This window comes from Halyomorpha halys, unplaced genomic scaffold (assembly GCF_000696795.3).
Source record: "Halyomorpha halys isolate HHAL.00 unplaced genomic scaffold, Hhal_1.1 Scaffold349.1, whole genome shotgun sequence".
In the NCBI taxonomy this organism is placed as follows: Eukaryota; Metazoa; Arthropoda; class Insecta; order Hemiptera; family Pentatomidae; genus Halyomorpha; species Halyomorpha halys.
Window position 1 is genome coordinate 685,546 of NW_027109825.1, and position 14,636 is coordinate 700,181.

The following is a 14,636-nucleotide window of genomic DNA, read 5'->3' on the forward strand; positions in this document are numbered from 1 at the left end:
AGTTTAGGATTGTGAGCAGCCCTATTTAAATGTATGAACATCTCCTAGCGGATTTTCTGAGCAACTTGTTTTATAACTTTTCCTTCCAAAATTTCGTGTTATTGTTTGCTTCTAAGTTTTTAAAGTAATTTATTACAACATGTCTAAATAAGAGTCTTGCTGACCTTCTAGCTTGTGAGGAAGAGAATCAAGATAAGCTAATTGAGTTATAAAAACATCAAAAATAATACTAACACAGACTACGAGCAAGTAATATGTATAATAGAACATTGCTTGTTACTACAACAAACAAAATGGTGACGAGCTCAGCTGGTCTGTTCCGTGACGTCATTCTCCATTCAACAGACTCTTAACCATGTCATATGTTAAATCGTTTTAATATAGTAAAAGAAGAAAATATTTCTCCATTTAACATATTAAACTAAGAATCATGGATACCCCTAATAAAACAGTACCAATTTATGATAGGTACAATAGACATAATTTAAAAATTTAAGATTTAACTAAACAACAACAATAGAAAAGCAACTTTATCAAGATCTTTCCTTAATCAAACAATTTTCAAATGCCAAAATAGTTGAATAAGTGGTTTTCAGACATGTAATTTACAACCATTTTTTAAGAAAGAAAATCCCCTCCCCCTGAAGGGATTTTTCCAGCCCCAACGGAACCAGAGAGTACTTCATCGCAGTGAGTCATAGCTGCAGGTTTCCTTTTGCTTCCTGGTTGCAGTGTCAACAATATTGGCTAGTTGGCAACTGAACGGGTGGAAGGTTTTGTGTGTCATCACCATTATCGTTTGTACAAGCTGACTCAGCAGTTTAGCAAGAAATCGATCTTTAATTTGTTCTACAAAATCTTTACATAGAAAGAGCTTCAATTTTATTTCAGAGCATCAACAATTGGCAACAAAAATGGATTATAATTGTTGGAGCAACACCCTGGTTGTCCTAGTATTAAAAAAAGGCAGTTATTTAACCCCAATTACTGATTACTGTAATGATAACTATGTCTAATTAATAGTAAAAATTGATGTGTCTGCCAAGTATAGGTAGGGAGAGTACGAAATAGCGGCGGTTTCAAAATGCTAAAAATAATTAATTATGACCTCAATGTATGGAAGGTTAAAAATAGTTTGTTTATATGATAGTTGATAGTTTTAAGTTGATCTAAAAATAAAAAGTTTAAAAATTAGTGAAATTGAGACAAAATAGGTAACTAGACATAAGCTTAGGTAAGCCTATAATAATTAATATGATTCCCTATTAATTTATTGTTTCATATGGTGATTTGACTTGTAATTTATGACCTGGACAGAATAACATGCAAAACAATATTAATAGTTAAATTATTAATAATAATGTTATTGTTAAAATGTTTACAAATGAATGTATAATAAAAGCTGTTAATTGTTAGATTGTCCTTGAGGATGGCCAAAACTTTGGACTGTTGATGATATAATATAGAATGTTGAGACATAAATGGAAACAAATTAATTTTTCTTTCGTAGCTCCATCTCTTTAAAACTACCTACAACACTAGACAGCCCAATAGAACATCATTTGAACTATTATATATTTTCTTAAATATGAGCCCAATCAGAGAATTTTAAGTTCAATAGTTCCCGAGATACAGTTATTTTAAAAAGCAACATTTCATAACAAATGTACAGAAAAATCAGTAGTTAGGGAATTTAATATTTGAAATCTATATCTCAAGAACCATCAGACGTACAAATGTCAATTAACACTCGAATTAAAGATAGTTTAAAGTACTGTAAAATAGTTCATGACGTTTTTCTTCGTAGGAGTAGTACTTTTCATGATATTGAGCACTGGCAAACATCCGTACGTTCCAAAGATATTAGTTCGTCATAAATCAAAAATATTGCCCAAACAACATTTCATGAATTTATTTTGTAAATAGTATGAAAATACTTCTACGAAGATATATAAGTATAAGATAGATAAGTACGTTGTTATTTACATTAAACTAGCATTAATTTGAGTACTAATAGACATCTATATGTCTCATGGTTCTAGAAATACAGATCTTACAAACGATGGGCGCACTATCGTCTTATAAAGCCAAAGCTTTGATTTTCTGGAAAGAGGACTGCTCCGGAACTCCCTTGCACCGTTTTGCCGCTATGATCCAACGCTGAATCTCTTGTTCAGGTTAGTTTTCTTGAATTACCAATGAGCCAAGATATACAAAAACATTAGTCTTCTCCAATTGGTGTTCCCCAAAGGTCACCCTCTCTCCTGGCCTAGTCACCTCCCCCGTAACCATATATTTTGTGTTTTCTGAATTGGCTTCCAAGCAAAGTCGTCTCGCAGGACCCACCAGAGCAAGGAAAACGTCCGATACAGCCAGGAAGGAACGTCCTATGATATCTATATCATCCGCGTACGCAAGGAGCTGTACAGTGTTGGCATTTGTCTGTATCTCAGCATCTCTCACTGCCTTCTCGAGAGCAAGATCTAAGAGAAGGTAGGCTAAGTCATCTCCCTGGGGTAATCCCTTTATTGAGGGGAATTCCTCCAATCGCTGTCCACCGATCTGAACCATGCAGCTTACGTTATTCATTGCAAGCCTCACGAGGTTTATGAGCTATTAACAATGCCTGGCCCATATTTATAACCTATACCCCTAACCATGAGTTGCAACAGTAAGTATAATCTAATATATAAATATCAATACCTGTTTGTTGGTACTTTATGCGCTACCAAACCGTTCATCCGATTATTGTGAAGCTTTATGTTAAATGTTCAGGATTTTCCCGGAAAGGCTATTTTGATTTATTCAGTAAGAAAAAAGTAATTAAGAAAATTAAGCACCTTTGGCTCAAAATCTATGCAATTTTTTGCACGGTATATAAATTACAAGCCGATGGATTTGTCTCTTTCTGAAGAATAAGAAAAAAATATTATTTAATTCTGTTAATGATTTTTTATTCACTAAAAATTTAAAAATAACGAGAATTTCAGTAAACAATGTCAAACAAAAGGTTTATGAAAAAGCTTAGTTTTACCTGAGTTGGCGCAACTGTGTTGAGGAATTTATGGAGGGTTTTATAAATAAAGACGAAGAGTATGTTTCCGTTAATAGACGCCACACCTGACTGAGTCGAACAAAGGAACATGGTGTCCCATTGTCCGAAGTAGTGTTGTAGAATCGCTATCTACTGCTTTATTTACGAATCAAATTACAAAACTTATTTTCGACAACAAATCGGCCCTTGGGCTGTTGGAATGTTCTGACACAACATTGCCCAATTTTAAGAAAATCTGAGATAGATAGTTTTCCGGGTAACCTACGGCAACCGAAAGGTTGAATCGGAAAGGCTGTATAGGATTAGCGCCCCATGTGGCCAACAGGCAAATCTCACCTACTCCAGCGCTCTCGGTGGCAAGTGAAGCAACCCAGACTAAGGTGAGAAGAGAGCCATCTTGTCTTCTGGTAGAAGCAGTTCATTATTCTTTTTTGTCTCTCCTCAGGAATCTACGATGAGTGAGTAGAACTCTTGGAGTTGTTCTCAGAAGCCGAGGGAAGAGAGGCATGAGAATGTGGAGGGAAGAAAGAACCATGGAGTAAGTTCTTCTAGCAATAATTTACATTCACCACCACATAGTAATCATCATCAACCACCTCATTATCTACAATTCCATAGCCCAGCCTTCAAAATTTACTAATCATCTAAACATAAATGTTTTCTTTCGGCCACCCACTACACCATTTGTAACTTAAACAATAGAATTTTATTTTTCATTTAATCATGTTCATTTTCAATTATACAGTCCACTCCAACCCAACCAGCCAACCAAAAGTGAAGTGTGTCCGGCAATTCGGTTGAGGGCATGCTTCATACAGATGGTAAGGTCCAAACGTGTGTTGAATTGACATGGAATGGCTTTCGGAGTTTCTTTGAAAATTATTACTTAATACTTAAAGACAAACAAAACAGATCTATACCATTACAATCCATGAAGAGGTATGGGTGCAGTGCTTTGTAAGGGAGCAATAATTTAGTTTTCCTCAAGATCACGCTCAACGACCAGACTACTTCCTAATTAAGGGAACCCACTTTATGGGGCTGGGTAAATCCCCTGGAGGGCTCCAGAACCCATTGAGTTGAATCAGGGCTATAATTTAACAGAAAATAATTTTCTTCCACAGGCGGATTCGAACCCGGGTCCTTGGCGCTAGTAGTATGCCTTGCCATCGTGCCCCCTCTTAATTCTTAATTAATAAAATTATGAAGTTTTTAAATTATACATTACCATATATTAATATTTTTTTGCTTCATATTTCTTGGATACGATCAGTTTTTAGCCGCACGACTAGATGAGTGAATACTACTTCCTCTGCAAGGAGGTAAATTGCACTGGGTATCAGTCTGTTGCTTAGGAAGCGGTCGATTCTGTAAATAAATAAACAACGTTACAAACTGGATCATTTTGTACAAAGTTTTGGACTTATAATATTCTGCATTCTTGACCCACTAACAGAAGTCGGAAAGGCTAAAACTTCCTTAGAATATAAATAAAATCGTAAGTTTACACTATCTCTAAAATTGTCGTATAGTCCTTGGGGCTGTATAAATAAATGCCTTTGTTTAATAATATGGATGCTTAACTATCTAGTTTAAATGATTTTTTTAATAACTTGATTAAAATTTACAACTGTATATTACATAATACATTTAGTAAATATGGTCTTAGTTAAAATGGCGTGTTACAGGCGTGTAGAGCAACTACCCACTGGTAGCACTCTAATGACACTTTACATTAGCTGGTCTCGTGGCCATCTTCTTTTCAGGCGCCTCGGAGGATTGTCAGGAATGGAAGAGAATGCAAGGTTAGAAACTAGTGGGTTTGGGTGGTTAGAAAGTTTATAGTAGAAGGAGTGATATCTGGTTCGAGCTAGATCGGTTACATAGCGAACGTTAAGGTCTTATGTATGATTTTCTTAGTGACAAAGTAAGGAGCATTGAGGATTTTACGAAGGATTTTGGATTGGAAGGATTCAATACGAGAGGAATTCGAAGGTTTAGTGGACCCCCAAAACTCAACTCTATATGTCCAGATTGGCCTTATTACAGTCATGTAGGTCAGTCTTTTGTAATGTGTTGGAAGTTTAGAACGTTTGTCAAGTAAGAGCTGTAATAGTCGAAATCGACGTGCAGTTTCCCGTCTTTTCAGTCTAGTGTGAGGATCTAAGAGCAGTTTCTTGTCGTTACAGCTTAATATGGGGGATTACAATTAAGTATCTTGTCAAGATGGAGTCATAAGTACCGAATCTGTTCGACAGGCGTTAGTGGGATATTAAAAAAAGATATCGTAGGGCAGGTTTACGAAAGAGAGGAAAGGTGATCTGAAGGAATTTATATTGATTCTCCAGTTGTGACACAAAGAATGTGCTATGTGTGACTGCAGAGTTTGTGATGAAGTAATAGGGACATTTTTTACAGACAAAACACATATTTCATCAGCGTAGGTAGTAAGGACCATGCTAGGGTGGATTGGGATATCAGCAGTATAAACCTTATAGAGGATGCGACCAAAGATGCTACCCTATAGTACCTTAGGATACTAAGGGCTTGAAAGGGCTGTTAGAAGGGTCTGAAGGGCCTTCTGGGAACCTAGTCGTTTTTATTGGGTTTCTTTCCTATAAAATTGTAAGGAAATGTGAACATATGGAACCATACGTCTAAAGTGACTGAACCTATAGTTGGACAAGGGGCAATTTTTTAAATTTATAATACCGGTTCCTTAACTTATGAGCAGTTTCTTGTCGTTTCAGTCTTGTATGTGGATTCCAAGTAAGTCTCTTTAAACGAATTTTTATCACAAATAACAAAACATAAAAATATAGTTATATAAAGTTCAATAAGATTTTTTTAAACATTTTTATTGCTGTTATATTCCAATCCACTCGACTGGAAAAATTTCTAACAAGCTGATAAGGAATGATAACAGACGAGAACAAAGCAAACACGTTATCAGTTCCTACTTTGATTTTAAACAGGAGCACTTTTGCTGTAATAAACAGGCATTGTCATACAACTTACAAGTACTTGGTGCTTCTCAGTAGAGCAGTATCTGTCAATTGAATTGTCATTTTAAGAATCATTTGACATTAAAGGTCACGCGTATTCTTTTTTCCACTCATATACATCATAAATCCATTTGTAAAGATAAGGAATGTACACGCACGTTGCCAATAAAATTGCATAACGATAATTATAATTAATGTTTAGAGGTCAAACCATAAACTTCTAATAACAGCTAATTACCCCGTAATTCTTTAGATTGAATGATCATTCTATAATTTAATTAATTAATCATCACTCTACACAAGAAAGCCTCGATAATGCGTGTTAATACATAGTACAAGAGCCCAAGAGGAGAAAAAAGGCAGATATTTCACACCAATTTTAGATTACTTTAATGAAAAATATGTATAAATACTTGTCAAAATTGATGAGTCTACCAAGTATAGGTAGAGGGAATAAAAAAATGGTGGCTGTTTCAGAACGTTAAAAACAATTAATTTTTCATTCCAAGCACTATATCTCTAAAATTACCGGCAGCACTAGAACACCTAACAAAACATAATTTTTTTTTTAATATTTATTTATTGCTATTTACAACTGTACATTATAATACATATAGTAAATCTGATCTAAGTTAAATTGGAGTGTTACAGGCGTGTAGAGAAACTACCCATTGGTAGCACTCTAATGACATTTTACATTAGCTGGTCTCGTGGTCATCTTCTTTTCAGGCGTCTCGGAGGATTGTCAGGAATGGAAGAGGATGCAAGATTAGAAACTAGGGGATTTGAGTGGTTAGAGAGTTTATTATAGAAGGAGTGATATTTGGTTCGGGCTAGATCGGTTATATAGGGAACATTAAGGTATTTATGTATGATTTTATTTGTGACAAAGTAAGGAGCATTGAGGATTTTGGATTGTAACGATTGAATAGGAGAGGAATTAGAAGGTTTAGTGGAGCCACAAAGCTCAACTCCATATGTCCAGATTAAAACATAATTTAAAGTAAAACAAAGTTGTTAAACTATGAGCCATAATAGAACTATTTACGTGAAATATAGCTTTTTAAAAAGCAGCATTTCACAAACATTGTACTGAAAATTCAGTAGTTAGTGAATTTATTTTGACAAATCTATATCTCAAAATTCATTTGACGCACAGATGTATATTAGTACTCAAATTAAAGCTAATTTAATGAACTATAAAGTAGTTTATAATGCTTATATTCGTAGGAGTTTACATGAAATTTGCTAAAATAAATTGATTTATAGTTATGACGTTTATCTTCGTAGGACTGATAGTTTTCATTGTATTCAACAAAATTAAATCACAAAATGTTTATTTCAAGCTGTCTGAACAACCAAATTTTGATTTATGAACAAATACAACACATGAACTATAAGACGTACAGAAGTCTTCCAGCACTCAAATATGAGATATTTAAATGTAATATAAAGTAATTTATAATGTTTATCTTCGTAAGAGTAGTAGTTTTCATGATATTTGACAAAACTTTATGCGAATAACTAGATATTAACAGTTTTTGAATTTTAAACTTTTTTCACCCCGGCTCTTACTAAACAGATTAGGAGATAATTGGACAGGATGAGTCTTATGGGATCTAGGTGTATAGCCTCGAAGGATGAAAACGTACCGACGGTCCTTATGAAAGGAAAGAAGGTACTGGAAGGAGGAGGTGTCCAGAGTGAACTAACAGACAAATATACATTTATAAAAAATGTCACTAGAATGTTCTGATCCACAGAGTATATCAATGCCTCCTAAAGAGGAGAATTCCCAGAAGAGGAAATTCGCAATGTTGTCTGCCAATTTTTGCTTAGTCAACTCTGTGGACTATTAAACGCCACAAAGAGATGGTACGTATAAGACGTTAATACTGTATTGCAGTATTTATTTATTGTATTGGATGTAAAGTTTTAATCCATCCGAAGTTTTTCAGTCTTGCTACTTGGACTTCTCGCGATTTCTTATCAGTCTCTGTGACTACAAAATAAACTTCTACTTCAGTCCAGAATCTTTTGCAGCTCTCGGAGATATTATCCACATTGACGTAGAATTCTGAAGGTTTGTTGAATTCCATGGCTAAAATCACGCCCCCTTCTTAAGTTCAAATTAAAGCAGTCTCGACTGCGCCATGTTTGGACATGATAATTAATAAACGCATGGTAAAGAAAAGACTTAACCCTGCATCAGGCGCGGCTGATCTGACAGGCACAGGATTCGGTTTTTTTGCTGTCTCTTCAAAAAAGGCGCCGAGTGTGACCCCTACCTCCCAGTAGTTTCCTAACTTTGTGGGGTGGTTCCAGCCCGCCCAGTCAGTTCATTTCCTGCCGTCAAGAAAGGTCACACGTGTTTTGATATGACAGGCTCGCCGCGCCCGATTACGCTACAAACCTAATGTCGATATTTTTCACTTCAGATATTAAATTCAAGCACTTCGCCGTTTTTCGATACTTATGTTAGAGTAATTTTTATCAGGTACCATTACCGTTTATGAATGGGGATCGTGTGCCTGTCAGGCTCATCGCGTCTTTCTGCACATGCAAGAATAATTGCGTACTCCTGGTTTCTTCTGTGCTCGGAACCAAAGCCATTGATAGAAGTACTGGAGAAAAAAAAAAACCTGAGGTCATAACGTGTTATAATGCTCACAAAACTGGAAGTGACACTGCTAACCAAATGTGCGCCATATACAACGTGCAGCGAAATAGACATCAATCGCCAATGACTATTCTCTACACTATATTGAACTGGGGAGGGATCAATTCCTAGGTTATTCACCTCGGGGATCAATTGGAATGAATTCCAAAAAGAGTTTTCCCCAAAGAATTCTCACATGAACTGTGTATCTGACAACTTCAGCGAAGAAGCCAGCTGAAATCCGGCCTTCACACCTTGAAAATTCGTCTCAAGATCCCTCTCGACTGATGATCGTCCAAAATCAACCCCTCCCCACCTCCAAAAGCGGTCCATATATTGTGATAGCATGGTGGAAACAGGAATACATCGGCTCATGAACTACACCTGTGTGAAATGCGACCAAGGAATTTACCCCTCATGCCAAACCACTCTATGCAACATGCTTTTCACCCTGTTCTTTCGATCCTTCATCGGCTTTGATGGACGATGAATCCGACTTATTTCTGTCTCCACACATTTCAACTTCATGTGTGATCCCTTTTTGATTTTTTTTTTCGAGGATAAAAGGTCCTATTTTGATTTGTATTCATAACCATGATATGTGAATTCCGCATTTTGACTTTTTATGGTTTCTGTATCTAGATAAATAATAAGGAATGTTTTAAATTTATTTTATATTTTTCCCTAATTGTCTACATCCTCAAGATGATCGGTAATTTTTGGTTTAATTAAATACGGCGATTTAGGGACTTTACGAATTTTTATGTATCGTGTGCCTGTCAGGATCACCGCGCCCCGATTTTGAGAATCCTTGACCGCGCCCTAAGAAGGATTAAGTTTATTAATAAGTGCACACAACACAACATGAGGAACTGCCTTGAAGGTAACTTAGAGGTTCAGGTTATAACCTACAAATGTTACCAACCTAACACCCGTAAGACTCATCCTGTACATTCACTCTACCTGATCTCCAGGAACACGCTTTGTCGAATACTTCACAACTTCAAGAACCATCCGATCTAACACAGCCACCTCGACAATCCTATTACAAAAAGATTTATAGTATTAACAAGTTTACGGTCATCTACGTGACAACTTGAAAGTTTACATTGTCAAGTATGAGTAATTTCTTTTCATATTTGTGGAGCTACAATGATATTCGTAACTAAATAAATATACTCAGAGATAACTGTTAATTAACTCAGTAACGCAAACTTGACAACAATCAATACTACTAGTTATCTCGAGTTGGTGGTTTACCTGTTAATTATACATTCCCAAATATATCACATCTCTGTCAGTATTGGTTTGTTTTATCGCTGCAGCTCTGCTGACGTAACAGAAATCGATTACCTTACCGAGGTTAATATTTAAAAGTTACTTTATTTATCAGTAAATTATGGTTAAATTAACTTATTAATCTTTTTTTACTTCAACATTGAAATATATTAGTATAATTTCATAACATTGAAGAAAATTAGGTATTTATACTTTTTTTTAGAAGAAATGACAATCATCATTCACAAGCAAGACTGATTGAACCATGAAGACCTTACATCATCAGTCTGACAGATGCTTACTGGAAAATGAGACACCGAACATCAAGAACATTGAGTAATGTCTCTGTGGTGTTTTTTACACAAAACAAGTCAATATAATTTTTATTGTCGATAGAACAATATAAACGACTTACACAGTGAATCTTGAAACGTAGATCTGCATTGTTTACGCAAGTGTTGTTTTTTGGCGGTCTCTGTATGTACCAACCAAACAACAAAAGATACATTTATTATTATCAATCAAATTAATTATTAATATTTAACTTTTAATTTTAAAATAACATATTTCAACCAAAACTTTATTTTGACATTAATTGGGTAACAGCTGTCGACTTCTCCCTTTCTTTGTCACATGGCATTAAGGGAGAGGGGTGAGTCCGCTGAAGGTGGAGGTCACAATATTTGCCAAGAGGCCGCTGGTCCCAGGAGGGACTGCTCCACTGAGGGTAAGAATTTAAGGGTTGTAATTTTATACATTCCCCAGCAAAAATATGAGAGGTGTTTAAATGAGTTTTTATTGATAATATATATACAATGATTTGGTATTAGTTTTACAATTATATATACATATTTACAATGATCAATTAAGTAGTTAATGTTTTCCAGGCAATGTTGACTAGCTCAGAAGCCCAACTGTGTACCGTTAGGATTTCTCTTTGAGAGTATTCTGTCCACCAAAGGTTTGCTCACAAGGTTCTTCCTTAAATTGTGAACCTATCTTGGGGCATCAGAATCCTTCATTTATTTTTATGTACATTACCCTAGGATTCTAGGTACTCAAACAGTCAGCTTTTAGAAAACTCAATTTCATGCTAATGTTATCATCTAGACATACTGTCTTACTCCCCACATATATTATTTATTTTTAATGTGCTTCTGTTCAACCTTTACCTTTGAACAGCCCTGCAGAGTGGGGCGAAAAGTAGGAAAATAAATAGTTGTAAACTATTTTTGTTTCTCTTTTAACCGCAATCCTGACCATCTTCTTATATATTATTTATTTTCTTTGTAAATACAAGTCCTGCCTTCCTTGATATGGCAAGCTTTTTAATTTGATCTTCATGCTTTCTGTACAAATAAATTAACTTAGTACCAAAATGAACCCAGTCTACATCATTTATTAAAAGGTAGGCATTCTTTTTAATAATTGTGCTGAATAAACACGTTAATGGACAGTATCCTCCCCTTAGTCCTGTTGGTTAAAACATTATGTTTATTTCTCACAAATGCTAACACTGCTCGGACCAATATCCAAATAATCCCCCATAAGCATAATCACCAACATACCTATGTCTCTCCAGTCAACCCAGAGATGAGGTAGGTTAATAAAATCATTTCTTGCGCTGAAGTCAACAAAAATTAATTACCCTCTCCATTACTTTATCAATGGTTTTAAAATATTCACCACAGATCAAATATATGATCGATTGGCCTTCTGTTAGAAATGGAATCCTTGTTATTTATTTTTAAAAATACATATGAGTTCTATTTATAAAAAAAAAGAAACACTTAACAACAATCAGACAAGAGATTCCTTTATTAATTGTAGAATTTTAATCAATAAAACTATCAGTAATTGTCACTATGACAAAAGGGTTTAGATTCCATAAAAAAGAGTCAAGAATCTCTTATCAAAGACAAACACTTATTCTAAAAATTAAATGTAGGTGTGTTGACCTATAATGTTTTATATCATGCATTGCTTTATTTGTTTCAGTAGCTAAATTTTGTTGATAGTAGTAAATTTCATGAATGTATCGGTTTTCATTCAACTTTTAACTAGCAAATCCGGCTAAAGTAAGAATGCAATTGTGAACCAAATTAAACATTTGTATTTTAGTTATAGATCAAATTTAATAATTAGTTAAGAAATACTCATTAAATTTAATGTATAATGATGAATAATATAATGGAAAACGATCCCAAGAGGAAAATCATTGAAAGTAGAGTAAATTTACAAAAATTTCATAAAATACACTACAAAATTAGTAGATAGTGAATTTATTGTGGGAAAACTATAAATAAATTATTGGATGTTGACATTGCATTTTAGAAGCACTAATGTTACCTACAGACCGTCATGCTCCTGACAGTCTATACCTACACCATATTCAAGAGACAATTTTTTTTTAATTTCTTGCTATTTTCTTTACTTTGATTTTGTATAAACCAAGTGATATACTGAATAGTTCTTAATGTATTATTTCAAAGAATAAAAACTAAATAAAAGATTCTCTGATCACTTAAAACTATTCAATAAAAAACTGTACTCTCCTCTCATCAGCCTGTCTATGCCTAGTAGCTTCATAAATTTATATCACGCAGAGGCACCTCCAACAACAAAAATTAAAACATAAATAAAATAAAGGCCCCTCCATCACCATACCACCTTGAGGTCTTCCTTGAATAATATGAAGAGTGAAACTTCCCTGGATTGAGTCTTTCCCCCTACAAGACTGTAGGCAAATTTTCTGCAGAGTATAGTTACCATCCTGGGAGGGTCTAAGGCAAATAACCTTAAAATTTGTCTGTTTGTGATCGGTAGTTTGTTTTCCTTTTGGGCTTGCATGCCTCTTCGTACCTATAGGAATAGTACCCAGTAGGACGAGGTTACCATCCTTAGAGGAATTACAGCTGCCACCCCATAAGTCTCTATTCACCTCCTAATCAACTACCTTACCTATATTGAATACGCATTGTCAAGGCTTTCTGGTCTAGCATACCTAATATTAGGGATATTCATGATGTTGAGTTAAATGTAAAATATTTTACCATGTTACATATTATAAGTATAGAATTGTGAGCAGCCCTATTTAAAGCCATGTTAAATGCATCAGAGCCCCTAGCGGTTTTCTAGACAACTTGTTTTGTAACCTTCCTTCCTCTATTTATTTCAAAACTTTATGTTATTGTTTACTTCAAAGTTTGATTAAAGTAGTTTATTACAACATGCCTAAAGTGGAAGTTGTGTGAAAGTTTCACCACTGAGTGCCTTGTTGATATTTTAACTGGTGAGGAGGAGAATCAATATGTGCTAATTATCAACTGTCATTACATTATTATTATTGTCATCCATTGCTTTATCAGTTATAAAAACATCCAAAGCAATACTAATGGTAATGAGCTCATCTGCTCTGTTGCGTGACATCATTCTCCATTTAACAGACCTAGTAGCCGACTCTGAACCATGTTATATGTTATATCATTTTAACATGCTAAAAGAAGGAATTATTTTTATATTTAACATGAGTTTTTCCATTCAACACACTACAACATGTTAAATTAAAGATCATGAATACCCCTATAATCTATTGGAGTCAGATATAACACAACCATCTCGACACTCTCATTCCTCTCCGCCTGTTCTTACCTTATCCTGAATAGTTGTTTTAGAGGCATTATGATTTTTGTGCACCACACCTCCTGAACTTAAATAACCTAACTCCCTTATGACAAAAATTCTTCATTCAATAGATATAAAATGCATATGATAAAAATAATATGAATGTAAAATTTCATTTAAACCTTTACCAATGTATTGACTATTTTTGAAAAATGGACCTTAGTTAAAGTTGTAAAAGGTATCCATTAGTGGCCACTTAAATTAATGCCATAATTACCTCTTTCTTTATTTTCTCTGCTTCCAATTCACATTTAGATTTCATTTTTTTTGATAAGTCAATAATATTTGGTTGCATAGCTTCATAGAATTTGTCTGCTAGTTCTTTCTTTTCATTCAGTAAGTAGGTAAGGTCACAAGCTGAAAAGAAAAATGACAAATATTTGTAATTCTTTGATCTAGAAAATAAATTAGTGTATTGTATAATTTTTTTAAGACGAGATTAGAAGTTTATTATTGTTGTTATTGTTTCTTTTTACTTTCTCCCCATTAAAATTTACTGTATTCAGGTAATGATGTATTCATCCAGGGATCTACCAAAAAAAATCTTAAAATTTACAAGTGAAATTTAAAACAAGTTGTTGCAAACATATTAAATAATAAAGTGTTAATAGTTGACAGTAGATAAATATGAGGATGAGATAGTCAGGGGTTCGGTCAGCAAAAATACACAAATAAATAAAACTTATTTATTTGTGCCGATGTTGTGACGTTTTGAATTTCAGGCCTTCATCAGGGGTGAAAAACAAAACGAGATAATAACCTTAATTAGGAGAAACTAAAAAATTCAATTCAATTTTTTTTTTTACAAAAAGTTACTTTTTATATGTGGTTTATTAGTTTTTTAGTTTCCCTGTATCTTTTTATTTGTATTTAATGTGCATCTGTTGTTGTATTAGGAATTTTGTCCTGTTATGATAAATAAATATTTATCATATACTATAAATTTTGAAAACAA

The 14,636-nt window shown here is 34.2% G+C and overlaps 2 protein-coding genes across 4 annotated transcripts in view; both read right to left on the reverse strand.

The window, feature by feature from the left end:
- The window catches only part of LOC106681586 (putative leucine-rich repeat-containing protein DDB_G0290503), a 48,103-nt gene that overhangs the window by 3,014 nt on the left and 30,453 nt on the right, over positions 1 to 14,636 (reverse strand). For all 3 annotated transcript variants that reach the window (XM_014421980.2, XM_014421979.2, XM_067047990.1), the window contains 2 exons: positions 13,899 to 14,038; positions 4,284 to 4,423 (listed from right to left, as the gene is read on the reverse strand). In XM_014421980.2, coding sequence (XP_014277466.1) covers positions 4,325 to 4,423; positions 13,899 to 14,038 — 239 coding nt within the window. In that variant the 3' untranslated portion in view covers positions 4,284 to 4,324. The remainder of the gene's footprint in view (positions 1 to 4,283; positions 4,424 to 13,898; positions 14,039 to 14,636) is intronic.
- On the reverse strand, positions 2,179 to 2,589 carry LOC136795902 (uncharacterized). Its single transcript, XM_067047992.1, has one exon. It carries the CDS (start codon positions 2,587 to 2,589, stop codon positions 2,179 to 2,181), a length of 411 nt encoding a protein of 136 aa, XP_066904093.1.